The 26,775-nt window shown below is 46.7% G+C and overlaps 1 protein-coding gene across 2 annotated transcripts; it reads left to right on the top strand.

Annotated features, from left to right (window-relative positions):
• Window positions 1-416: 416 nt before the first annotated feature.
• On the top strand, window positions 417-26,775 carry LOC140210072 (Krueppel-like factor 15). Of its 2 annotated transcripts, XM_072278856.1 has the most exons (4): window positions 417-605; window positions 20,637-20,768; window positions 21,212-22,283; window positions 25,043-26,775. In XM_072278856.1, exons 3-4 carry the CDS (start codon window positions 21,334-21,336, stop codon window positions 25,209-25,211), a joined length of 1,119 nt encoding a protein of 372 aa, XP_072134957.1. In that variant the 5' UTR covers window positions 417-605; window positions 20,637-20,768; window positions 21,212-21,333; the 3' UTR covers window positions 25,212-26,775. The 2 variants fall into 2 exon arrangements, with proteins under 2 accessions (XP_072134957.1, XP_072134956.1); XM_072278855.1 differs by lacking the exon at window positions 20,637-20,768.

The raw sequence follows: 26,775 nt of genomic DNA, 5'->3' as shown, positions 1-26,775 counted from the left end.
GGTTGACGCAAAACAAAGCATTTCACTGTTTGTTTCGCCGTTTCGACGTACATTTGACGAAGCATGCTGAAAGCTAAAGCATATATCGTTCCTCCACCATTGAGCATATATTGCATTAAGCCTATTTGTCTCGCCATTGAGTTTTACTGCATCCACTAATAATGATGCAATATAATCCTAGATCCGTCACGGAAGTTGGCACGAAAGAGAGCACCGCTCCTAACACCCCAAACCTGAACATCAGCAGCGAATTTGTAACGCCGCAACGTTGGCAAAGGAACTGGCGAATGATTGACAGACGCCCGGGAACGCGTGTTGGCCCTGCCCACCTTTCCCAGACGAGCCTCCTTCCCACCGGCCAATCAGCGGCGGGGGATACGGACGAGCCTCTGCCACGTGACGCGGGTGCTGCCAGCATGGAAGGAGCGAGCGCGTGACAGCGGAGCAGGCTGAGCCGAGCGAAACCCCCTACAGTGATAATCCTTGCAAAGAGTGGATAAGAAAATAAATGATCAGCAAATACTAACACAGACCAGTGCAGTGCAACGACAGCGGGGGCGCCAGATGTTTACTACGGCTGCATTGCATTTTCTGTGCAAAATCAGGTTAGAGAATATATTTCAGTATAATACTGCACGACAGATGCCCTTTTAGATTGTGTTATTGGTTCTAACTGTAGCAATTCCATTCCTTACCCCATAGTTCACCGAGCAAGTTTAAAATTGTTTTCATTCTGCAATGTTTCCTTAAACACGTCACGGGAGCAGTGTGTTTCGGAAAATATGAAAAACTGCTTGTTGTTCAGTATAATGCAAGTTTTCTTGAACGTATAATGTTAGAATGAAATTGTAAAGTATGAGTCTTGAGATTTGCTTTCGCTGCCAGACGGAAGAATGAATTTTTTTTGCAACTTTTTTCCCCTCTATGTAATTTGACACTGTCGATACCAGCTGTCCTTGATCTGACTGTCAGCCACATTGACCTATCAGCAGAAGAGGCCGATCGGAGCTCTCTCTCAATTGGAGCAGGGATGCAACCGGAGACGAATAGCAATGGAGCAAGGGCAGGCCCTGTGGCTGAGTGGCTGATGCAATGTAAACCTCTAGCTGTCACGAGGCACTACAACATTAATTAACCTTTCGGCAGACAAGGGACGCTAGTGTTGACACTGCTGCCTGCGACAAAACATGCGCTTTCCTTCAAACTCGAGCATTTAAATGGCCAGGCTGGTTTGAGTTTATGTTTTTAACTAAAACACAGTGGTCAGTTCCTCAAGAGAAGATTGCAGAAGCCAGCAGCGTTAAGATCTTGGTCGCGAAAAGTTGGGGATTTTTTTTCAATGGAAGTACTTTGAAACCATAAACGATTAACTGCAAAATCCATTTTGAGCTCATTTCTGCTTCAGGGTTGAGGGAGACGTGGTTTCTTCAGGTCCTGAACTGGCTGATGAGGCCAATGTAATGATCGAGACAGATGCGACAGGAAGGGCCTGATTGGGTAGTTTGTGAAGTGGTTTTCTCCTTTTAAAAATTCATAACTTTGAAAGTACACATATGTTACCATATTCTACCTCGAGATTTCATTTTCTAGCTGGAATTTACGGGGGAAATGCTATAGAACTTATTTTAGGAACTACATAAAAAGACGAAGATAAACCTGCCACATACTCAAGGCCTCTGTGCAAATTGGAAAATTGGTTCGTTATGATGTACGGTGAAAAATTTAGTGTCACACGCCACCAATACAGATCATTTCATTACAGCAGTACATTGAGGTAGTCCAAAGGAAAAGCATTAACAGAATGCAGAATGAAGTGTAACAGAGAAGGGACAATGCAGGCAAGACATTAAGGTGCCAGGCCTTGACAAGGTAGATTATAAAGTCAGCAAGTTGCTGGAGGAACTCAGCAGGCCAGGCAGTTACTATGGAAAAAAAACTACAGTCGACATTTCAGGCCAAAACCCTTCAGCAGGACTGGAAGATTTAAACTTCTTCAGGGTAGGCATCCCTGGAACAGACTTCGCAGAGTAGCAATCCTGCTGAATCTTGAGTCCTGCCTGAGGGTTTCAGCCCAAAACGTCGACTCTACGTTTTTTCCATAGATGCTGCCGGCCTGCTGAGTTCCTCCGGCACTTTGTGTGTGTTACTCAGATTTCCAGCATTTGCAGATTTTCTCTCGTTTATGAAGTCAGCGGGCCATTTTATCATACAAGATTATGTGCTCCAGCTGTTTTGCCTCAAGGTTTTCAATACCATTCTGAACGCTTCTTCTCCAGTTTGGATGTAGACAGGGATTCCTAAATGTTTTCAAAGCAGCTTTGAACACACAGTCATAAAGTTATACAGCCCAGAAATGGGATCTTCAGCCCATCTCTTTCATGCCAGCCTTTTTGCCCAACTACTCTAAGCCTATTTCCCTGTATTAGGTCCATATCTTGTGTTTTTAAGACCTGTCTAAATGCCTCCTATACTCAGTAATTGTATTTGATTCCACCAGGTCCTCGGGCAGCACGTTCCAGATGTCAACAACTCAGAGTGCAAAAATGCTTACCCCTCATATCGCCTTTTAAAATCCCCCCCCCCCCATTTTAAATCTATGTCCTCTTGCTTTTTGACACTCTTGCCATTGGAGGAAGACTTTGGCTCTCTGCTCCTTCAATTTCTCCTTTACCAGAATTTTTGCAACACTCTTTAGGAAAGCTCCTACTTGCCAAATGTCACTTTACCTGCAAGCTTCTGCTCCCGACCTACTTTCACCAGCTGCTCTTTGGCACTCCCGGTCAAAAATCAGCCTTACCCCAAGTGGGGACTTAACTTGAGTGCCAGTCCTATCTTTATCCATAACTATGTTGTAACAAATACATACTGATTGGTCATTGTAAATTTTCTTGAGAATAGGCTAGTGTCAAATAAATTGGTGCTGGGCAGTGCCAGAGGGGTCAGTTCCGTGCTGTATCTCTTTAAAAAAACCATAAACTGTGTACATCCATCTATTGATGCTTCTGGACACATCTTCAGTGATGTTCCTGGAATCATCGGGTGTTTCGGGTCTTTCAACATCATACAACCTCCTCCAGGTGACCCAGCCGGGGCTGATCAGACCCCAGCTTGTGTCCAGATGGCTAGCTACTTATGACTCCATGGTTCCCCTCTTTTGAGCCACAGCCATCTTGAGGCCCTCTCTGCCGCATCGGTGGTACTGCGGATGGCTCTCCTCTTCCTCTCTCCCTCGATGCCCAAAATGCTGAAGCCTCTAACTAAGGAACGGGCTACGAATCCCCTACATCCAACCTCCACTAAGAGACACCTCGCTCTCCATCCAGCTTAAACTAAAACTTAAATAATTAAGGATATTGTTGCAAAGTGTTCCCTAATTGACACTTCTACCACCTTCTGTCTGGTTTCATTTCTGAATGTACCTTCTCTAGTGAAACCATCTACATATTATCTGGAAAGGCTGTCTTACAGATATTTAACATTCCAACCCATCCAACCCTTTGTAGTCAGGCAAATCCTGTCAATAGTGGGAAAGTTACAGTCAACAAACATTATCACCTTCTCTGAAAGAACTATCTACGTACTGTCTCAAAAGACTATCTTACAGACTTTTAACATTCTAGCCCATCCAAGCTCTTTGCACTAAGGCGAATCCTGTCAATAGTAGGAAAGGTAAAGGCTCGGACCAAAGTCACCCTAAAGAGAAAATCTGCAGATGCTGGAAATCCGGGCAACACACACAAAATGCTGGAGGAACTCAGTAGGCCAGTCAGCATCTATGGAAAAGAGTACAGTTGACGTTTTGTGCTGAGACCCTTCATCATGACTATCATCCTATTGCTTTTATACATCTCTGTGATTTGCTTACACTAACTTCTGTTGAGTATAACCCAAACAAATTGCTCACCCATCACCTATTCCTCAGTTCTATCCGCATGGCTTAGATGATTCCTCAGGGATATCCTCCCTATGTTCTGTGATATCCTTGTAATCAATAGTGTGACCCCCCCCCCCCTTAGTGACCTTGACCATGGAATGATTATAGGGCCAAATGGGGTTGGTTGAGTATCTCAGAAACTGCTAATGTCCTGGGATTTTCACACACAACTTTCTCCAGAGTTTGTAGAGAATGGTGTGAAAAATGGGGGGAAAAAGTGAGCATCAGTTCTGTGTTAAAGAGAGAGGTCAGAGGAGAATGGCCAGACTGGTTCAAGCTGACAGGATGGTGACTGTAACTCAGATAACCACGCGTTACAGGAGTGCTGTGTGCAGAGGGGCATCTCTGAATGCCAACAGGTCAAACTTTGAAGTTGATGAGGTGCAGCAGCAGAAGACCGCAAGCCATACACCGAGTGGCCAGTTTATTATGTGCAGGGGTAACTAATCTAGTGTCCACTAAGAACGTTGTAGTGTCACACACTAGATAATTTTGTCCTGTGTCAATATTTGTGTCCATATAAGGTAATTACACGGACACTGCAGTAACCAATACACTTGGCCAAAATATTTTATGTCACCTGCTCTCGTTTTAAAAATGTATACATGCCAAAGATGTCTTGTATCACAATGGGTAGTGTAATGTTATTACAGCGCCAAAGACCCGGGTTCAATTCCACGCTGTCTGTGAAGAGTTTGTGAGTTCTCCCCTTGACCTCACGGGATTCCTCCGAGTGCTCTGGTTTCCTCCCACAGTCCAAAGACATATGGGTTAGTAGTTTAATTGGTCACATGGGTCCAATTGGGCTTGTTGGGCCAGAAGGGCCTGTTTCCATGCTAAACAAGTAAATAAGCTGTTTACATTTTTTATGTGTGTGACGCTGTGAAAGGGAGAGACTGTACAAGTGTTCTCATGAAACCAGTGTGGGAACTATACCAATTTACTAACCTATGACCTGAGCCAGATGTGAAATCAAATCTGTGAAAGCAATTTATTTTCTTCCTTTTAGAATTCAAGTTTGTGTTGGTGAGTGGGGTGTGGGGGGGAGAGGTATTGGTGGGACGTGTGTCCAATTATTGAATACTTTCACAAAAGTTTCATTGAAGAATTCTCAATGGTTTTAGGAGCACGTGTATCATTTATACGCAGGAGTGAAAAGGTTAACATATGGGAAGCATTTGGTGGTTCACTGGAGTTTAGAAGAATGAGGAGGGATCTCATTCAAACCTTTCGAATATCGAAAGGCCTAGTGAACATGGAGGGGATGTTTCCTGTAGTGGGGGAGTCTACGATCGGAGGGCACACCCTCAGGATAAAAGGACATCCCTTTAGAGCGGAGATGAGGAGGGATTTCTTTAGCCAAAGGGTAGTGGATCTGTGGAATTCATTGTCACAGACAGCTGTGGATGCTAAGTCACTGGGTGTATTTAAAGCGGAGGTTGATAGGTTCTTGATCAGTCAGGGCATCAAAGGCTACAGGGAGAAGGCAGGAGAATGGGGTTGAGAGGGATAATAAATCAGCCATGATGGAATGGTGGGGCAGACTCAGTGTGCTAAATGGTCTAATTCTGTTCCTGTGTCTTATTGGTCATTTAGCTAGCAGAATTTTATCTAAACACAAAATACTCTGCAGATGCTAGGGTTAAAGCAACACTCACAACATGCTGGAGGAACTCAGCAGGTCAGGCAGCATCCGTGGAAACGATCAGTCGACGTTTTGGGCCAGAACCCTTCGTCAGGACTGAAGAGGGAAGGGGCAGAGGCCCTATAAAGAAGGTGGGGGGAGGGTGGGAAGGAGAAGGCTGGTAGGTGGCAGGTGCAGAATTTTATCTACATGCTTAAACGTCACTACATTTCTCCAATTTCAGTTCCCCATTCGAGGGTGCTCCTTGAAAGGTCCCTCATGAGGCTGTCTGTGCTGTATCTCATGAGGGCTCCACTGGGGTGTAAAACTAGAATGCACCAGTGGCTAATCAGAACTCTGCCTGAGCATGGGGACTCTCTTAACATTTTCACACCTGGCATTTCCATAGGTGTGAGATTTGTACCACTGCCTTGGTGAGAAGGAGAGTTGGTGTGCGTCGGAATGCGGGTGGATTGCTTTCAGCGCTGACGACCTGCGTCAAACTTTTGACATTGGAAACCAAATACCAGGAGTCCACAAATGCCCCAGTATCACAATTGAGATTGTATGAGACGTTTGTGAGACCACGCCAGGAGTAGTGCCGTTCCAGTTAATCAGCCGCAGCAGGGGTCCCCAACCTTTTTTATGCAATGGACCCCTACCATTAACCAAGGGGTCCGTGGACCCCGGGTTGGGAAGCCCAAGCTACAGGAGGCGTCATTAAGCTGGTGAGAATGCAGGAAAGATTCAGGAGAATGTTGCTGGGACTGGAGGACTGGAGATACAAGGAGAGATTGGATAGGCTGCTCTGTTTTGCCTGGAGCATAGGAGGCTCTGGGGTGACCTCAAAGAGGTTTATAAAATCACAAGAGGAGAATAAGGTGAATGGTCGCAGATTCCCCCCCCCCCCCGCCCCAGGATAGGCCAGTCTAAAACTAGAGGGCATGGGTTTAAGGTGACAAGGAAAAGAGTTCAAGGGGACCTGATGGGCAACCATTTCACACGAGGGTCGTGGATAGGTGGAGCTGCCAGATGAAGTAGTAGAGGTGAGTGAAATTGCTGCATACTTATTACTTACTCAGAGGACAGCACGGTCAGTGTAGCAGTTAGTACAGTGCTTTGTAACCAGATGTAAGACTGGTTCGATTCCTGCTGCTGCCTGTATGTATGTTCTCCCCAAAGGCATCTGGGTTAAGGTTGAGTTGTGGACATACTATGTTGGCACCAGGAGTGTGGCAATACTCGTGGGCTGCCCAACACAAGCCTCTCTGACTTGATTTGATGCAAAGTGTGGCATCTCACTGCATGTTTCGGCGTACACGTGACAAATAATGCTAACCTCACTTAGGACGGGAAAGGTTTAGAGGTATATGGACCAAGTTCAGACAAGGGGGACTAGCTCAGACAGCCATCTTGGTCGGCATGGAGAAGTTGGGCCGAAGGGCCTGTTTATACTCTGTGACTGTAGATGGGAGCGGCCCATTGTAATTGCACTGTCACTGCAGCTCGATCCCAGCTCCTGGCCAGTGCAAGTGTCTCCTGCACAGATGTGACACAGAAAACATCGCTGTCCACATTGGGGATTGACCTAATTGCATTACTTGGTATGAATGGGTCCCTGCAGAACTGCTGAACTAGCTGGAGCGAGGAGTTCCCCCATTAACATCCCTGCATTTTATTTGTGGAAATTGCCAAGGTACGTGCTTTCTGCTTCACGATACTGGAGGTTCCTCAGGTGGGACGCCCTTGTGTCGTGATGGTTAGCACGACACTACAGCTATTACAGTTCGGGGCATCGGAGTTCGATGTTCAGTTCCACTACTGTCTGTAAGGAGTTTGTATGTTCTCCCTGTGACTGTGTGAGTTTCCGGTTTCCTCCCACAATCCAAAGATGTACCAGTTAGTAGGTTAATTGGTCACTGTAAACTCTCCTGTAATTGGGCTAAGGTTAAATAGATGGGCTGCTGGGTGGTGCGGACAGGCCTGTTCCACGCTGTATTTCTAAATAAAATAAACAAAGTACAAATATCGCCCCTGCCGCAGCTCACCCACCCGCTGGAATTTTTAACTATTTTATTTGGTGATGGAATGGGGCCTCCAGAATACGTAAAAATGGTGTACAACTATCCCATGAATCTCATTGCCCCTAGAGCTCTGCAGAATTTTCCCCTGCGGTTACATAAACAATCCCTTTTCGAATGCTGCTCTCGAAGGTGCTCGTGTTATCTTCTCGACTGTGCATCACAGATCATCGATATTTGCTCCTTTTTTTCCTAATCATCCTAATTTATATCTGTTCCAACCCCTTTTGCAATGTGTTACGGTAAAGCCAGAACAATTAAGTTTACAACCAAGGGGAGTTAATTTCTCTCTGCCTGACCTACTGAGTTCAGATCAGTAGCTTGTTCTTTGATCATGCTGTCTGCTGGTTTTATTGGTGCTTGTCCTCAGAAGTGTGGTGGCTTCTCATTAACTCACTGCAGTGAGGAGGTAGAGAACTCTGAAGACTCTCACTCAGCAGTTCAAAACCACCTTCTTCCCCTTTGCTATCAGATTTCTGAGCAGTCCTTTATTTTGTACTTTGTTGATCTTTGTAATCTACAGTAATTTAATGTTTGTGAAGAGGGTCTTTCTTGGATGTTGGGAGATCCTTGATGATAGATGGTGCCTTCTTGAAGGAGCATGTCCTGTAGATGCTGTCAGTGGTGAGAAGATGGACCAGGCACAGGTATCATCCTTTCAGCATCTGCCCTGTTCATTCCTCTCAGGATCAATGAGACAAATCCCAACTCCATGACAACGTCACTGCTCCCTCTGGTCATTTATACTGGGAACACAGGGATGCCGGCATCAACGTAGGACGTTCATTTCATATAAGCATCATTTCTTCCGGCACATAGGAAGGACGGTAGAAACACAGTGATGCTGGCCTACACACCCGATAAGAAGGGGAGCAGTAGAAGGCCATTGAGCCCTTCGAGCCTGCCTGCTGTCCATGATCATTGTAATTAGGTAATAAGTTTTCCAGTCACGGAACTAATGACTGACCGAGTCAGTCTGAGGACGGTGTGTTAACTAGAAGCAGAGTGTCACTTGGAAATGAGTTATTAACAATCTGGCAACAAAATGACTTTTCTGGAAGTGTTAATTGATCTGGATGTTTCATTGACTCCTTTGGAAGATGCCATCAAACAGGATAAACCACCCAGCAACCAGGGCAGATTTTAAAGATTAGCTTTATTTGTCAACGTACAGTGAAATGCGTCATCCGTGTCAAATCAAATCAGCGAGGATTGTGCGGGGAAGTGTCAACGTAGCGGGTCCGCGCCTCACCAACTCTTCGCTGTACAACCTGTGTAGGAAGTCAGAGCACCCGGAGGAATCCCACACGGTTACAGGGAGGACGCACAAGCTGCTTACAGGCAGCGCGCAGTGGCAGAAATCGAACCTCGACCCTATGGCCGGCAGCGCAAGGCATCACGCTGGCCAAACGCTACCGTACTGCCCAGATGACTGTCGAACGGAAGGGACCTCTTTGCCGGTGCTCAGAGTCAGAAGCTGAATTTCCTTCCTGTCAAGTGGAACTTCAGTTCAGTAGGTATCTGCCGAGGCCACTTTCCTGATGAAGGGTCCCAGACCTTTACGGGGACGGTTTACTCCCCTCTGTAGATGCTGTCTGACTTGCAGCATTTTGTGTGTGTTGCTCTAGTCAAATCCTGTTAAGGAACTAGGACAGATCGTACTTCGGTGAGCGCCCAGTTAAATCCACCCGAGGACTCCAAAGAAGTAAAACTGTTGACGGTAACTTGGCATTTTTCTCTGTTTCTACGGAAACAATATACATACAGCACGGGCCACGACATCGGAATGGGAGCAAGTCTGGCAAGGACATCTATGAGGCACTATCAGGAGAAATATTCATGTTAAGTGCTGAGGCCCTGCCCTGTTCTCGCTAGTACCATCAGGGCAGGAGCATGAGGTCCCACACCGCCAGGTTCAGAATCCGACTTAATATCACCGGCGTACTGTGAGATTTGTTGATTTTGCGGCAGCAGTACAATGCAATACATAATAATAAGTAGTGGAATTACAGTAACTGTATATGTAATTAATTAAATAAGTAGTGCGAAAATAGTAGTGGGGTGGTGTTTGTGGGTTCAATGCCTTGGCTGATGCGGGTCCTGAATGATGGACACTGCCTTTGTGAGGCGTCGCTCCCTGAAGATGTCCCGGATGCTGGGGAGGCTGCTGCCCAGGAACAGAACAGTTAATTATCGGTTTTAATATCATTGTTGTAAAATGTGTTGTTTTGTGGCAGCGGTACACAGGGCAAGACAAAAATGACTACAGGTTGCGTTAAGTAAGTAGATCGATGGTCAATGCGAAACAGGATTAGTGAGGTCATGTTCGTGGACCGTGTAGAAATCTGAGGCGAAGAAGCTGTTCCTAAAACACTTGAGTGTGGGTCTTCAGGCTGTTGTACCTCCTCCCCTATGATAGTAATGAGAAGGGAGCATGACCCAGATGGTACGGGGCCTTCATGATGGATGAAGCCTTCCTGAGGCGCTGACTTTTAAAGATATGGTGGGAAGGCGCGTGTCTATGTTAAGTCTACAACCCTCCCCTCCCTCTTCCGATCCTGCACAATGGAGCCGCCATACCAGACGGTGAAGTGACCAGTCAAAATGCTTTCCGCAGTACATCTGTGTGGAAAAAAAGAAATTGGGAGTGTCTTTGGTGACGTGTCAGATCTCCTCAGACTCCTAATGAAGAAGAGCCACTGGTTTGCCGCCTTCGTGATTACATCAATCTGTTGGCTTTTACGGGAGGGACGTGTGCAGTAGGCCCAGGAGAAATATGTGTGTTGTGTGTCTCAGGAGGAACTTGTGTTCAGAGTGACTCAGCAGAAAGATGTGCTCCACACTCAGAAGGAACTTGGGTATATAGCATATGCTCAGGAGAAGTGTGTGTGTGTGTGTTGTGCTCTCAGGAGGAACTTGAATTTAATATGCTTGAGAAATCTGAGGAGGCAGAAGGAAGGCTGATTCATTTATTCTAAGTATCTATTAAATTGATTCATTCACTGATGCAGCACAGTAGCAGGTCTTTCCAGCCCAGTGAGCCTGCACCCGCCCGGTTACACCCATGTGACCATTTAACTTGCTAGCCCGTACATCTTTGGAATGTGGGTAGAAACCAGAAACCTGGAGGAAATGCAGGCACGGGGAGACTGTACAAACCCTTTCCAGACAGTGGCAGGAATTGAACCCGGGATCACTGGTGCTGTAATAGTGTAACGCTGGTCACTACACTACCGTGCCACCTCTAAATTCATAAAATCTTGAGAGGCGTGGGCAAGCGATCCTTTTCTCGAGGTAGGAATGTCAAAGGCTAGAGAACAGCATTTGAGGTGGTTGGGTGGGGGGAGTTTCAAGGAGAAGTGTGGGGCAGCTCTGTTTTACTCAGAGACTGGTGGGGGCCTGTCGTCGTTACTTGTGAAGCAAATACGAGTCGTGTTTAAGGGGCTTTTGGACAGGCATGTGAATGTAGGCACAGAGAGGGAAATGGATCACGTGCAGTCAGAAGAGACTTTGTTTATCTTGGCGTGGTGTTTGGCACAGATGTTGTCGGGCAAGTGGTCTGTTCCTGTGATGTACGTCCACACCTGCATTGGCCTCCATCAGAGCGGAGATACAGGGGCCTAAAGGCACGCGGTCATTTTAGCAGCAGCTTCTTCCACCCCATCAGGTTTCTGAACAAACCCATAAACACTCCCTCACTATTCTTGCTCTTTTTTTGAACCACTTAATATAATTTTTAAATATATATTTCTTATGTTACTCTTCCTCTCGTGTTCTCAATATTTATTGCCTATTTGTTTATTATAATTTTCTTTTTGTATTTGCACGTTGTTTGTACGCCCAGTTGTGCATTGGCTTTATTGAATGTGCCCGCAAGAAAATAAAGCTCAGGGTCACATATGGTGACATGTGATACTTCGACAATAAATTTACTTTGAACTTTGCTTCCTCAAAACAACAAATTTCACGACGTATGTCGATGATAATGAACCCGATTCTGGTAACAAATCTATAGCCTTACCAAAATGGCATCAGAGATGTTAATGTTTGAGCCAAGTGCAGAAATGTGTGTGCACCCGTCATCAGTCTAATGGGATGCCCATTGTACATGGATAATTGGTGTAACCTAAATTCCTGTGCATAAGGAATGACTCACTGTCCGTCAATAACAGATGCAAAATCATTAGTCCATACAGCCGCTCCAAGTTTACTTCCTGCTTTCAAAGAGTTAAATATTCATAAAGGGGAGAGGAATGTTTTTGTTTAATTAAAGTGTCATACAGAGTCAAACACACATTTACACTAATCCTACTCTAATCCCATGTTATTCTCCCTATGTTCCCTTCAACTACCCTACATACTCTGTCTGGATGAAGGGTCTAGAACTGGCATGTTGGCTGTCCATTTCCACCCACTGATCAACGCACGTAAAATGCTGGAGGAAGTCAGCAGGTCAGGTAGCACCTATGGAAAAGAGTAAACAGTCGAGGTTTTGGGCCGGGGCTGTCCACGGATACCGCTCGACCCGTTGAGTTCCTCCAGCATTCCGTGTGTGGCTCTGGATTCAAGCATCTGCAGTCCCTTGTGTCTCCAGACTCGAAGACTCACCTACACACGAGGGACACTTTACTTACTTATCATGTACCTTCACTCTATCCGCCTCAAAAGACGAGATGCCCCACTGTCCACATATTTCATTTTGACTTCTAGTTCCCATTCTGGAAGTTTGGCTCATGGCCTCCTGCAGTGCCGCATTGAGGCCACACTCAGGTTGGAGAGCATCGCCTCAGTGTAGCCTCCAACCCGATGGCATGAACAGTGATTTCTCTAACTTCCGGCAGTTTCTCGCTCCCCTCGTCCTCTCTTTTTCCATTCCCCTGTCATACCTTCTCTTCTCACCTGGCCCATCACCTCATTCTTCCTTTTCTCCCATGAGCCACTCTCCTCTCCTATCAGATTGCTGCTTCTTCAGTCCTTTACCTTCTCCACCTATCACCGCACAGCTTCTTACTTCATTCACCCTTCCCCTACTTCACCTATTACCTGCCAGCTCGTACTACCCCCCACCTTCACATTCTGGCCTTTTCCCCCTTCTGTTCCGGTCCTGCTGAGGGGGTTTTGGCCCAAATCATCGACAGTTTCTATTCCCCTCCATAAATGCTGTCTGACCTCCTGAATGCCTCTGGCATTTTGCGTGTGTGCTGCTCAACTTTATCAAGCCACATTCATGTACATGGGAGGAAATGGAAGCCCACATGGTCACAGGGAGAACGTGCGGGCAGCAGCCGTGGTCGAGATAGAACCCAGGGCTCTTGGTGCTGTGGGGAAGCGGCTGCTCCAGCTGTGTCACTGTACTACCCCGTCTTAAACATTAGACGGGAACGTCGACTCAGACCATGAGAGGCCTGTGTCGGACATTTTCATGCCTTACAAGGCGCAGGTTGGAAGTCTGTGTGGGGTGCCTCTCCTCGCACAGACTAGAGCAATGTGTGATTAAGTGCCTTGCTCAAGGACACAAACATGCCACCACAGCTGAGGCTCGAACTAGCGACCTTGAGATAACTAGACGAGCACCTTAACCACTTGGCCATGTGCCCAACACTATTATTAGAAAGTGTAATCAAACTGCACTGAAGTAGCATTTTGTTAAGGAGAAAGGGGCCTTGGTGCATCTGGAAGCATTGAGAGGAAATTCCTAGCCCAAGGGTGTGAGTGTAACACTCTTGCTCTGCTAGAGACCTGGGTTCAGTTCCTGCTGCTGTTTGTAAAGGCTGATTTATACTTCTGCGTCAAATCGACGCGGTAGGTACAGTGTAGCCGCGAACCCTACACAGAGCCTATGCAGATCCCTACGCCGTAGCCTGACCGCGCACCTCTCCCAAAACGTAACTACGCGTCGCGGCAACGCAGACCGCAACAACTATGATTGGTCCGCTTGGTAGCATCGCATTTCCTCCTATAGCTTCCCATTGGGCGACTGAAGGGCAGGGAAGGAACTCTGGCTGCAATGCTTTCCATAAAGCTTTACAGACCTCTGAAATTATGGAGGGGACATTTCGCTTTTACGAAAAAAGACGCTCGCTTTAAACTTCCCCGAGAAAGACTACCGTGACCATGAAGCCTTGCACGGGCAGGTGTGTGCGCATGCCTGATGTGCGTGAACTGCAGAGCGAAGCAGACACACCAACGCACAAGTATAAATGCTCACAACGCGCGTAGGTGGCTTGCGTAGGTTACGGCGTCGATTTGACGCAGAAGTATAAGTCAGCCTTAAGTCATCCCGTGATTGCATAGGTTTCCTCCAGGTGCTCTGGTTTCCTCCCACATTGCAAAGGCGTACATGTTGGCGGGTTAATGGATAACATGGGTGTAATTAGGTGGCGTGGCCTCCTGGGCCAGAAGGGTTTATTACCTTGCTGTATCTCTCAATAGTAAAAAATAAATAAAGACTTGCGTCATACCCGTCACTGCTAGAGAGGTTGAGTGGAAGCACGAAGCATCATTTTGATCTGTTCCTCCTCGGACGTTGCATATATTTTCAACAATAAAGCCACTTCAGAACAGTAATGCCTTTGAAGAGAACATTTTCTGTCAGGGCAGCACAGTAGATTAGTGGTTACTTTACAGCACAGGCAACCTGGGTACAATCCCCCCCGCTGCCTGTAAGGAGTTTGTACGTTCTCCCTGTGATAGTATGGGTTTTCTCTGAATGCTCCAGTTTCCTGCCACGGTCCAAAGGCCTACCAGCTGGTAGACTAATTGGTCATTATAAACTGTCATTGTACATTGTAAATTGTCCGGTGATTAGGCTAGGGTTAGATCAGGAGATTGCTGGGTAGTGTGGCTCAAGGGGCTGGAAAGGGCTGTTCTGCACTGTATCTCAATCAATCAATCAATCAATAAATAAATAAATATCAGACCATAAGACAAAGGAGCGGAATTAGGCCATTCTGTCCTTCAAATTTGCTGTTCCATTCCATCATGGCTGATTGATTTCCCCTCTCAACCCCATTCTCCTGGCTTCTGTCCGTTCCCCTTGACTAATCATGAACCCATCAACCTTCAGTTTAAAGCTCCCCAATGTCATAGCCTCCACAGCCGTCTGTAGCAATGAATTCCACAGTATGACCATCCTTTAGCTAAAGAAATTCCTCCCCATCTCTGTTGTAAAGGGATGTCCGTCCTACTCTGAGGCTGTGCCCTCTGGTCCTAGACTCTCCCACTACTGGAAGCAACCTCTCCATGTCCACTATATCTACATCTTTAACTATATCCTGAAATAGTCGTCCTTGCCCTCGCATATGAGTTGACTGCTTCAGGCAAATTCTATGGGCGGGAGAGGACGGCATTTAGTGGCCCAACCCATTTCCACATACCGAGACTCCGGAACTGATAATAGCCCTACCTGTTGCACTCAGGCAGCAGAGCAGAAAATAATTTGCACCAGAGTTTCTGGGTGTACGGACTGCAGGGAAGATCTCTGCCATGATTGCTTGAGAGACTCACCTGTGTGTACAACATAACCAGGTAATCAGCCTTCCCGTTTATTGACGTCCTGAAGGCTCGATCACGCATGCGGGCTGCTGCTCGACTGCCAACCCTTGGGTGACCTGCTGAGAGAGTTGGGTTGCCTGACACCCAAGTGGTTGAACTGAATGCCCGTCCTTCTTGAAAATGTGAAGTGCGATCTAGGGAGGCACAATCAGAGTATAATGGTGCTGTGATCAGAGCTGACACTCAGCTTCAGCAAGCTGGACTGGCTGCTGAGTCCGGGTGCTGCCTGTGTAGAGTTTGCATACTCTCTCTATGAAGTGGGGTGTTCTCTCCCCCCCCCCCGCAACACAACCTCAGAACATACAAGTTGGCCACTGAACTGGGCCGAATGTGTAGGTGAAAGGTTAAATCTGAGGGTGATTGACAGGAATGTGGGAGAATAACCAGGCAAACATGATGAGCGTAGATCAGCAGTCCCCAACCACCGGGCCGCGAGGAAGCAACATGAGTCAGCTGCACCTTTCCTCATTCCCTGTCACGCACTGTTGAACTTGAACATAGAGTTGCCAACTGTCCCGTATTTGCCAGGACATCCCGTATATTGGGCTAATTGGTTTGTCCCATACGGGACCGCCCTTGTCCTGTATTTCCCCCGCTAAGGTAGAGCGTTCCTATGAAACTGTTTGTGCCGAACTGGCGTGAAGCGAAGAAGCAATTACTATTAATTTATATGGGAAAAATTTTTGAGCGTTCCCAGACCCAAAAAAAATCTAACAAATCATACCAAATAACACATAAAACCGAAAATAAATAACACTAATATATAGTAAAAGCAGGAATGATATGATAAATACATAGCTTATATAAAGTAGAAATAATGTATGTGCAGTATAGCCAGGAAGATGAAGGCAAAACCGATTTGTGGGGGAAAAGATTGGCACGTACGCACATGCGCGCGTCACACATGTGCACACAGGTGCCCACACAAGGCTTCATGGTTATGGTAGTTTTTCCTGGGGTAAAGTGTCTCGGGATTGGACTGCTATTTTTGTCCCTTATTTGGGAGTGAGAAAGTTGGCAACCCTAACTGTAAAAGACATGTTGAGGTGAGTTTAACCCTACTTGAACACCCCCCCCCCCCACCCCCGGTGGGCTGGTCTGCAAGAATACTGTCAATATTAAACCGGTCCGCAGTGCAAAAAAGGTTGGGGACCCCTGGTGTAGATGGTCATAATGGACGTGGTGGGGAGAAGGACCTGTTTTTGTGCTGTACAGCTCTGGGATTAGTTCGTGTCGTGGAAATCAGAAAGACAGATGCTAGAAATCTGAAATAAAAACAGGAGCAGCTGGAAACCCTCAGGTTGTAACAGCGGTGGCTGCCATGCTGGGTATGAACTGGGGTTGTTAAGGTGAAGTTTCATATCTTTGAGCAGTCAACTACCAGGAGAGACTTGGACCAGGTGGGCCCCAAGTGCAGGAGAGACCAGAGGCAAGGATGGCATTGAACAAAGCATCTCTACTTCTGGATTGTTTAGTAGAGACCACAGGCTAGTACTCAAGAATCACTACACACAGAAACTTAAATGGACAAACAAAACAAAGCTCAGCTGCACTGATAACTAAAATAAATCGCAAATGAAAATAACAAATAATCACGGGAAGAGGGGCGTCAGAGCCTGGAGAGCTCTGACGCCCCCAGGTGGTCAGACTGAGGTATGACATAGGCTGTCCTGATGAAGGGTAACTATTTCTCTTTCCACAGATGCTGTCTGACCTGCTGAGTGTTTCTGCCATATTTTGTATTTACTTTAATGTGTTTTAAATGGGTGCTTGATACTCAGCAGGGACTTAGTGGGTTGAAGGGTCTGTTCCTGAACTGGATGACTTTATGATTCCCACTCTGTCTTGCCCAGGGACCAAGACTGACTTTCTTTCCCACCTCCTTCCATCTAGGACAATTACGTTTTAATACCAATGACATTAAGGCACAGTTTAGACCTAAAATTAAAGCGTTAAATGTAAAAAATACTCATTAAGTGGCCACCTTCTGTAAGAGAGGGAAATATCAGTGGTTGGTTATTGGAACTGCTAATACATAGACATGGTGATGATCAAAGGAGACACAGGTGGTGGAGTCTAAAGTGAGAAAATCTGCTGGAGGATCACGGCAGGTCGAGCAGCATCTGTTGAGGCAAAAGGCCAGTCAGTGTTTCAGTTCAAGAACCTGCAACAGAATTGAGATGTAGAGGGAAGATGGCCAGTATGTCATTATGAGGGGGAATGGTGAGATAGAGGCAGGTAGGCATCAGGTACAGCCAAGTCATGGGGGAGATGATGGAAGGCAGGAAAGGACAGGGGTAGAAATGGCGACTGGTTGGTAGATAAGGGAGGAGTGTTGGGCAGGTGGAGCCAGGGAGGGGCTGCAGAGGCGATAGGGAAGGTGCACAAAAGGAGAAGAACCCCAGGTGGATTGGTGTGTGGTTGACGGTCTAGTTGAACCAGGTAAGGGAGGGCTACAAGTCTCGGTAAAATTCCATCCCCCCCCCCCACCCCTCAGTCGTTACCCATCCGCCCCCATCTCACCCTCCCTGTCACTTCTGCAGACTCGCAAAACACACGCTCAACACTTCAGGAACAGCTTCTTCCTGTCTGTCATCAGATTTCTGAATTGCACTGGGAATCATTATTCTGCTCTCTTTTTGTACTGCTTAGAGTATTATGGTAACATAATCATTTTTATATCTATTGCGCCATAGTAGTAGTGCAATCACTCAAGCCGAGTGTGATGTTCTCCTAAGGGGTTGTTAGTGGATTTCCATGATGGAGGACGCCTGTGTGTGTGTGACTGTTTAACGTGGGGAGGCTGACACACAGGCAGCCACCACACAGTCCTCGTCAGACTGGGGCCAGAGTCCAGTGGTAAGGAATTGCAAGATGATTGGGGTCTCTGGACTGCTGCAGTCTTCCTCCGCTTTCACTGCTGTTGTGATGTGTCATCACCTTCTGCCGGCTCCACTGTTGGAGGCCTTGGCTGGATGGCTGCCTGTCTGGAATCTTCCTCTTGGCCTTACCACCGTGGGTGACCTACTCGGAGCTGAGGGCCAGGTGGCTCTCGATCTCTCCACTCCCCACAAGGTGACGGTCCTTGGAGAAGGTTGCAGTGCAAAGCTGCAGCAAGACGACAAATCTCACGATGTGCGTTAGCGATGACAGAGCCAATTCCTCAGTCCTGCTGCAGAGTCCGAACCCGAAACGCCAGCCATCCCTTTGCCTCCGCAGTTGCTGTTTGACCTGCAGAGGTCGTCCAGCAGCTTTGGTATCTGATACTGATGAAGTCACCCTGCCAAGTGTCTCTGTGCTCTGTACATTCCTCCAGCTAGTCTGTCAGTATTTCCATTACAAAAGTGCTTCCTTTTGCCAGTGTGAGGTCACAGCATCAGTGTCATTAATTGGCCTTAGTCATGGATTACCACACAAGGTTCACTTGTCTGTTCTCCTGATAGTTCCTTTAGAGCACATGTCCAATAAACTATCAGAGCATTAGGCAGAGTCTGTGTTGCATTGAAATTTGGCTTGGTGAATTTGTATTGGTTTAATTTAACAATATCTGTAATCTTGTTGTACAGTAGAGGCCTTACAGCCCAGGATTTTGTACATACTGCATAATCAATCTAATCCTTCCTTCCTACACAGCCCATAACTCTCGCAGTTTTTCTTACGCCCCTGTGCCTATCTTAGAGTGTCTAAAATGTACTTACTGTATCAGCTTCTACTGCCACCCCTGGCAGAGCATTCCAGCCATCAGTCACTGTCCGTGTAAAATGCAGCCTTCTTCTGTCTTTTAATGGTGGTTGGTAGTCCAGTTTAAAGGTGCATGACCGCCACCAGCTGGACTGTGCACTCCTAACACCACCTTCCTAACGTAAGACTGAAAACGGCAGCAATGACCAGAGTGCTCTCTCCTCCTCTCCAGCCTATCGAGCTCCCAGACCGCGTTCCAATATGTAGCCTGCATTTGCTTCCGAGATCATGGGGCTCTCTAAAGATAGCACCTGGACTCCAAATCCTTTTTGTGATTAAGAAAATGGTGGGGATGGGGGGGGGGGGGGGGAAGGATGGGATTCGTCGGGCCAGCAATACTGCAGCTTTGATTGATTAGGGTAAAATGACTGTGGCTGAAATAGAGAAGGCTGAGTCACTGGGTAGGTCATGCGTTGCGATTCGTAATCAAGATAATCCAAGTGAAGAGGTTAAACAATGTAGGGATAAGGCTGCAACTGAATATCCTGATGTGTTGGAAGCCAGCTGTAGCCAAAAACCAGCTGTAGTCATTCACTCTTTCTCTGCCGCTCACTTTAAACAACGCTTCACTCCCTCCTTTCTGCCTATTTCAAACCAGCCAGTTGCTGTATCTCTCTCTTCCTCTTGACCTTAAATCTGCTTCTCCACCACTGCATTCTTCTCCAACCATGTTAAATACCTTCCTCTGACATCCACTCACCTTAAACTGATGTCCACTGGTGTTGACCACTGCTGCGCTGGGAATGAGGCGCTGGCTGTACACTGTGTCTGTGCCTCTCATAATCTTGTACATCTCCATCATGTTGCCTCTCACTCCCTTTCAATCCAAAGAGAAAAGCCGTATCTTGCTGAACTATTCCTCACAAGACGTGCTCTCTAATCCAGGCAATCTCTTCTGCACCCTCTCGAAAGCTTCCATATCCTTCCCCAAATGAGGCATTTTACCTTTCACCATGTCTCGGTTCAGAGGCATTTCACGTGTTTGACACGATTGCTTGAGATTCAAACAAACATTTGCAGACGGTGCATGTCAAATCAGGGCAGGAATCTGTAAAAGTGCTGAGAGTCCCTTAACTCCACAATGCCAACAATCCTCATGAAAGGTCTCAGCCTGAAATATCGACGGTTTACTCACCTCTGTCAATGTTGTTTGACCTCCTCCAGCAACTTGTGTGTGTGTGTTGTATCAGTGTTCCCTAAAACCAAACTAAACGAACTAGAGCAGGTACAAAACCAGAACACTGCAGATACCAGAAAGCAGAAATTAAAACAGAAAATATTAGAAAAACTTTGAATGTCTAGAGAGCCCGTTTTTAGATCAATTACAGTATCTCAGCATTCTGAGAGATTGTAGATCATAATAGCAAGCCGTGAAGAAGTGGGATTCCACTTAAACAGCCAAAGTCTTGTTCCCAGGGTAGGGGAGTACAAACAAGAGGTCATAGGTTCAGAATCAGAATCAGATTTAATATCACTGGCAGATGTCATGAAATTTCTATGCAATAGCAGTACATTGCAATATAGAATAATAAAAACTGTGAATTATAATGTGTGTGTGTGTTTATTTAAGTTAAATTAAATGAGTAGAGCAAAAAAAGAAAAAAAAAGTAGGGAGGGAGTGTTCACGGGTTCAATGCCCGTACAGAAATCTGACGACAGAGGGGAAGAAGCTGTTTCTGAATTGTTGAGTTTGTGCTTTCAGGCTTCTGTACCTCCTTCCTGGCGGTAGCAATGAGAAGAGGACATGCCCTGGGTGATGCCGCCTTTTTGAGGCATCGCTCCTTTAAGATGCCCCGGATGCTGGGGAGGCTAGTGTCCATGATGGAGGTTTAAGGTGAGGGAGAAAAAGATTTGAAAGGGGCCTGGGGGCGGTGTTTTAACACAAAGGGTGGTGGGCATGTTGAATGAGCCTGCCAGAGGAAGTGGTTGAGGCTGGGACAACTGGACTTTTAGAAGACGTTTGGGCAGATTCATGGATAGGAAAGATTTAGAGGGATATCGGCCAAACTTAGGCAAATGGAATTGGCTTAGTCAGGCATTTGGTCAGTACGGATCTGTTGGGCTGAAGGGCCTTATTCCATTCTGGATAGCCAAACATAAGAAATGGGAGCAGAAGTAAGCCATCAACATTAAATCTTTTCCACCATTCAATAAGATCATGAGTGATCTGGCCATTTAACTTCATGTGACCTGCCTCAATGACCTCAATGTGAGAAAAGGTTCAGTTTCGCACTTAAGTTTCATATCTTAATTGCTTTCTCTTTGTTTTCCTTGCAGCTTTGTGATGGCGAGCTCCCGACATTAACCTCGCTGAGGCACACAGTTGTGTTGCTTGGACTCGTGGTTTTGCTCCTGTTTCTAGCCTGAGCCCTGGAACCGGCCAGGAACTGCGGAAGACAATGGTCTCGTTAAACCACAGTGAGCCACTGTGCATTAGCGACCTGCTGCCGGCATCGGCAGGCAGCGGTGGACTGGCCCCTGGCCAGCTAGGGGCTAGCCCGGCCCAGCCAGTGGAGGACGGCAGCAGCGAGGGCTGCAGCCCCCGGTCTTGCTCGAGCCCGGACTCACAGGATGGTAGCGCCAACACCAGCCTACTGGAGCAGTGTGGCGTGGTGGGGATGTTGGTGTCGAACCTGGAGGGCCGGCAGAACCAAAGGGCAGGCACCCACCAATCCCCGGTGTTCGAGGCTGCGGCGACAGCGCCTGACTTCGTCCCGAGCTCCTCGGACAACTTCATCCCCACGCTGGAGGAGATCGAGGAGTTCCTGAAGGAGAAGATGGGGATGGTGAAGGAGGAACTCTCAGAGAGCGGGGCACCGACTTCGGAGGCAGAGATCAAGGTGGAGGTGAAGTCAGAGGCAACTGTGGAATCCGGTGGACTTCTGGAGGGAGGGGGAGGTGGGTCAAGCCTGGGGGCGAGCAGCACGGCCACGATGGGCAGCGTTCCTGTCCTGCTGCAGCTCCAGCCCTCCCAGGCTCCGGCCGCGCAGTCCCCGACGAACACCCCCAGGCTGGCGCAACTGATCGTCAACGTGCAAGGCCAGACCTTCGCCTTGGTGCCCCAGCTGGTGCCAGCCCCCGCCAGCAGCAGCGGCGGCCGCCAGTTCGTGAAGATCGCGCCGCTGCCCATCGCGGCAAGGTCTGTCACCGTCGGCGGGCTGGTCAGCGTGGTGGACGCTGGCCAGAAGCTGCAGAAGCCACCGCCCTCGGCCGATGTCATCAGAGTCCACAAGTGCTCGTTCCCCGGCTGTAACAAGATGTACACTAAGAGCAGCCACCTAAAGGCACACTACCGACGGCACACCGGCGAGAAACCCTATTCCTGCACATGGCCAGACTGTGACTGGCGGTAAGTCAACTAAACACACCCTCACCTATCACCCGCCTGCTCCTGTCCCTCCAACCCCTTTATTCTGATGTCTGCTCCTTCCCCTCCAGTCTTACATTCATCGAGTAGGATCACGTAGTACAGAAACGGGCCCTTCAGCCCAACTGATCCATGCTGACCTCCCTGCTAGCCCCAGTTGTGGGACCAGCTAGTCCCAGTTGAACATTGTAAGCATGCTACGTTGAGGTCAGAATCTGTGGCGACACGTGCGAGCTTCCCCCAGCACACACTCAGGGTGTGTTGGGTTTTGATATAAACAATGCATTTCTCTGTATGTTTTGATGCAAACGTGATGAATAATTTGAATTTTGAGTCTTGACTTGCCCGCATTCGGCCCATTACCCTCCAAGCTCCTCTCCTCCTTGTACCTGTCCAAAAGTCTCTTAAATGTTCCATTTATATCCAGCTGGCCAGCTCAGTCCAGGTGCTCACTACCCTCTGTGTAAAGAAGTTACCTCTCAAGTCTCTTTTAGACCTCTTCCTTCTTATACCTGTGACCTGTGATTTTGATCTTCCCAACTGTGGGGAAAGGAATATGACTGCCCACCTCATCCACGCCCCTTTGTTTTGTGCCCCAAGAAATGAAAATCCAGCATGTCCAACCCCTCTCTCAACTCAGACCCACTAGTCCAAATTGCATTCTAGGCTGGAATAGTGAGGGAGCGGTCTCACCCAGCAATGGGCATTCGAAACGTAACCAGGTCAGAAACCACCTCCCAACCAGAAATCAGATGTATGTACTAAGGGGTCCTCCACGTTAAAGGGTGAATCCCAACTACTTTAGTGGGGATGAGAAAGAGCAAATAAAATTCTCCGGGATAATGATGAAGTGCTTCATTTTATTGTTCATCGGCAATTACTGAGCAATGTACTAGAGCGTATTGAAAGATTTTGTTTGCATGCCACCCAGACAGATTACTCCACTCTTGGTACATGATGATGTGTTTCTGGTTTCTACTGCTCCTTTCTTTTAGTGTTATTTTGGGCATTTTTGATTGGGGCGGCCTGCAGCTAACAAACAATGCCGCACTAGATTCAACTGAATATACCGGGAATCTTTCAATTTTATGTTTTATATTCTATGTTTTTCGCTCTTCTTTTGCTGTTTGCGCAATTATTTTTTGGCGCCTGGGGGATACGCGATGTTTTTCTTTGAACGGGTTCCATGGTTTTCTTTAAAAACGCAAACATGAGGAAATCTGCAGATGCTGGAAATTCAAGCAACAGACACAAAAAGTGCTGGTAAACACAGCAGGCCAGGCAGCATCTATAGGAAGAAGTACAGTCAGGACCCATCTCGGCCTGAAACGTCGACTGTACCTCTTCCTATAGGTGCTGCCTGGCCTGCTGCGTCCACCAGCATTTTTTATGTGTGTTCCATGATTTTTTTTTTTATTTTGTGACTGCCAGTGGGAAACCGATTCTCAAGGTTGTACACTGCATACGTACTTTGGTAATAAATGTACTTTGCACTTCGAGGTGATGCAAAAGAAAACTAAAGCTGAATGCAGAATGTCGTGTTCCGGTTGCAGGGGAGAGGAAGTGCAGCTTAAAGTGGACAATAAGATGCAAGGGCTTCAACAAGGCAGATTTTGTATAAGAGACGCGGGGTAGAAGTTGTTCTTGAGCCTGGCTGGTACAAGTACGTGTTCTCAAGATTTTCTGTCTTCTGCCAAGTAGGAAGGGGAGGGGAGAAAATGACCAGGGTGGGAGGGGTCTTTGAGTGTTTTGGCTGTTTTCACAAAGCAGCAGGATGTACAGACAATGAATGGGAGGCCGGTTTTCGTAACCACAACTCTCTGTGTTGTGGTGTCAAGTAGAGCAGTTGCCATACCAAGCTATGATGCATCTTAGACATAGAACATACAGCATAGTACAGGCCCTTCGGCCCACAATGTTGTGCCGACCTTAATACCTACTCTAAGATCAATCTAACCCTTCCCTCCCACAGAAACCTCCGTTTTCCATTCATCCTTGTGTCTATTTGCCCTAATGTGTCTGCCTCTGAAAGTGTGTAACAAGCACTTACCACTTTAAAAAAAATACTTCCGACATCACCGCTATACTTTCCTCCAATTACCTTACAATTATGACCTTGGTGTAAGCTACCACCTGGATCCATGTGTCACGTATGGTTCAATAAGTCTGCTTCATATGTGAGTAAATCTCTTTTTCCCTTAGGCAGATATAGCTAATGTACAAGGAGCATTTGATGGCTCTCGGCCTGTACTCACTCACTGGTGTTCAGAAGAACGAGGAGGGAACCTCATTGAAACCTGTCGAATATTGAACGGCCTAGATAGAGTGGACTTGATGTCTCCTATAGTGGGAGAATCTAGGGTACAGAGGGCACAGCCTCAGAAAAGAAGAGCATCGCTTTAGAACAGAGATGGGAGAGGGATTTCTTCAGCCCAAGAGTGGTGAATCTGTGGAATTCATTGCCACAGACGGCTGTGGAGGCCAAGTCAGGTATATCTGAAGTGGAGGTTGATGGGTTCTTGATTAGGGTGTCAAAGGTTATGGGGAGAAGGTGGGAGAATGGGGTTGAGAGGGAAAATAGGTTAGCCATTATGGAATGGTGGACAATACTAGATGGATCAAATGGCCTAATTCTGCTCTTATGTCAATGGTCTTACATGTGAGCTACTGTTGATTTTTGTTTTGTTATGGTGTTCCCTGACAACGCCTGTGCTCATTTATACCTTTGTGCAATTTTCCAGATTTTCCCGATCAGACGAGTTGTCCAGGCACCTCCGCTCCCACTCAGGAGTGAAGCCGTACCAGTGTATCATCTGTGATAAGAAATTCGCACGCAGTGACCACTTATCCAAGCATGTGAAAGTGCACCGAGGACTGAGAAACAGCAGAATAACCCGGACAGCCAGTTAACGTTTGGCTCTCCTCCCACTTTGTCAGGGGATACATACAAGGGCCATTTCACTTGTGTATGCAATGTACAGAGGACATGGAAATGCATTAATGTGCGTGTGTAACTTAGGATCTCAGTGAGAGAGGGCTTTAGAGGTTCTTACTTTACAAAGTTATTTCTATAGAAGTGAAACTCATTTATCACTTAACGTCTCTTTTATTCTGCTCCTGGTTGTATATTTGCAGAAACGTAGATCAATCCAATATAGACTCCCAGCAGATTTTTGTGCTTCTGATGATATCAGTCAATAGGAAATAATATCAGGAACTCGCTGGAAAAACGGAACACAATGCAGCTTTAAAAAAGAATCATTTTTACATAGTGAAATTTATGATCTGGAATTGGCCCTCAAGAGGATGCATGCTGAATATTGACTTTCCGAGAGAAACAAGGTAAAGGGCAGGCACGGTGATGGAAGAGCAGGGAATGGAAACGGGTTTATTGTGCTTTCAAGACTTGGGTACAAGTATGATGATCAAATGGCAGCTTCGTGTCTTACAGTGGTCATGGTGGATTACTACAGATAATGGCAGAAGTACTCAGGTTTTCAGGCAGTTTTCTGTATGTGGAGAGAGGGAGAAACAGAGTCAATGTTTTATTTCAATGGCCCTTGATCAGAACTGAGAAAGATTGAACATCTGTAAGTTGCAGAAGAGGGTGGGGAGATGAAAGAGCGGTAGGTACCAAAGGAGGGAAGGTGGTGCAGGTTTCGTAATCTGTGCGGAGAAGGAGTAAACAAAGGACAAAGATGAGAAGAAAGTGTAAGAGCATTGTTTAAACCCTAAATCTCAAACACTGCAGATGCTGAAAGTTTTGTGCTTTTCAGTGAAAGGTTATTTGTTTTACTTCCAAACAAGCATCCCATCAGCCTGGAGTTTAAATCCCAGCAAATAAGACATTTTGTAAAGAAATCAAGTTGGCTATGATATTCTTATAAGCTACAACATGATCAGCTTGTTATTCAAACTTCAGTTAACATAGTTAACTCCGTGCTCTTTAATGTACCATCCTATAACTATTATTTATAAAAATGTCAATCTCAGGGCAATTAGGTGTAAGCTTGCCAATATAACGAACACTTGCCAACCCATATCCAGAGAGCATTTTAATGAAAACTTCTGCAGGGTGTGATTTCATCTGCAAAAGAAGGCATGAAGTTCCAGCTCCAATAAGTGCCCATGCTGCACGTATGTAGCAGGTATCCCACCCATTGTTCAGAATGTCTCTGAGGTTCTAGATTAGGAAATGTGGCAAAAGTTGTGCATTCCCTTTGCTGAGAGATGTCTGTCAGCCCAACACTAGTGATGACAAATCCGTGGTCCAGTCTAGTCCTGCACACTACATCCTGGCTCCAGTGTTTAATTCCTCAAACTCCTTCCTTGCAGCACTTTAAACATCTCCCAGTCTGGGTCTGGGCACTTGGTTACATTTTAAGTAACTTTTAGAATAATTATAGCCCTTATGTAAAATTATTCCAAACACCTAGTACTCTTGAGTAGAAATAAAAATCCTAACATCATTTTA

This window comes from Mobula birostris, chromosome 14 (genome assembly GCF_030028105.1).
Source record: "Mobula birostris isolate sMobBir1 chromosome 14, sMobBir1.hap1, whole genome shotgun sequence".
Lineage (NCBI taxonomy): Eukaryota > Metazoa > Chordata > Chondrichthyes > Myliobatiformes > Myliobatidae > Mobula > Mobula birostris.
Note: the sequence above shows the minus strand (reverse complement) of the source record. Positions and strands in the feature narration are given on the sequence as shown.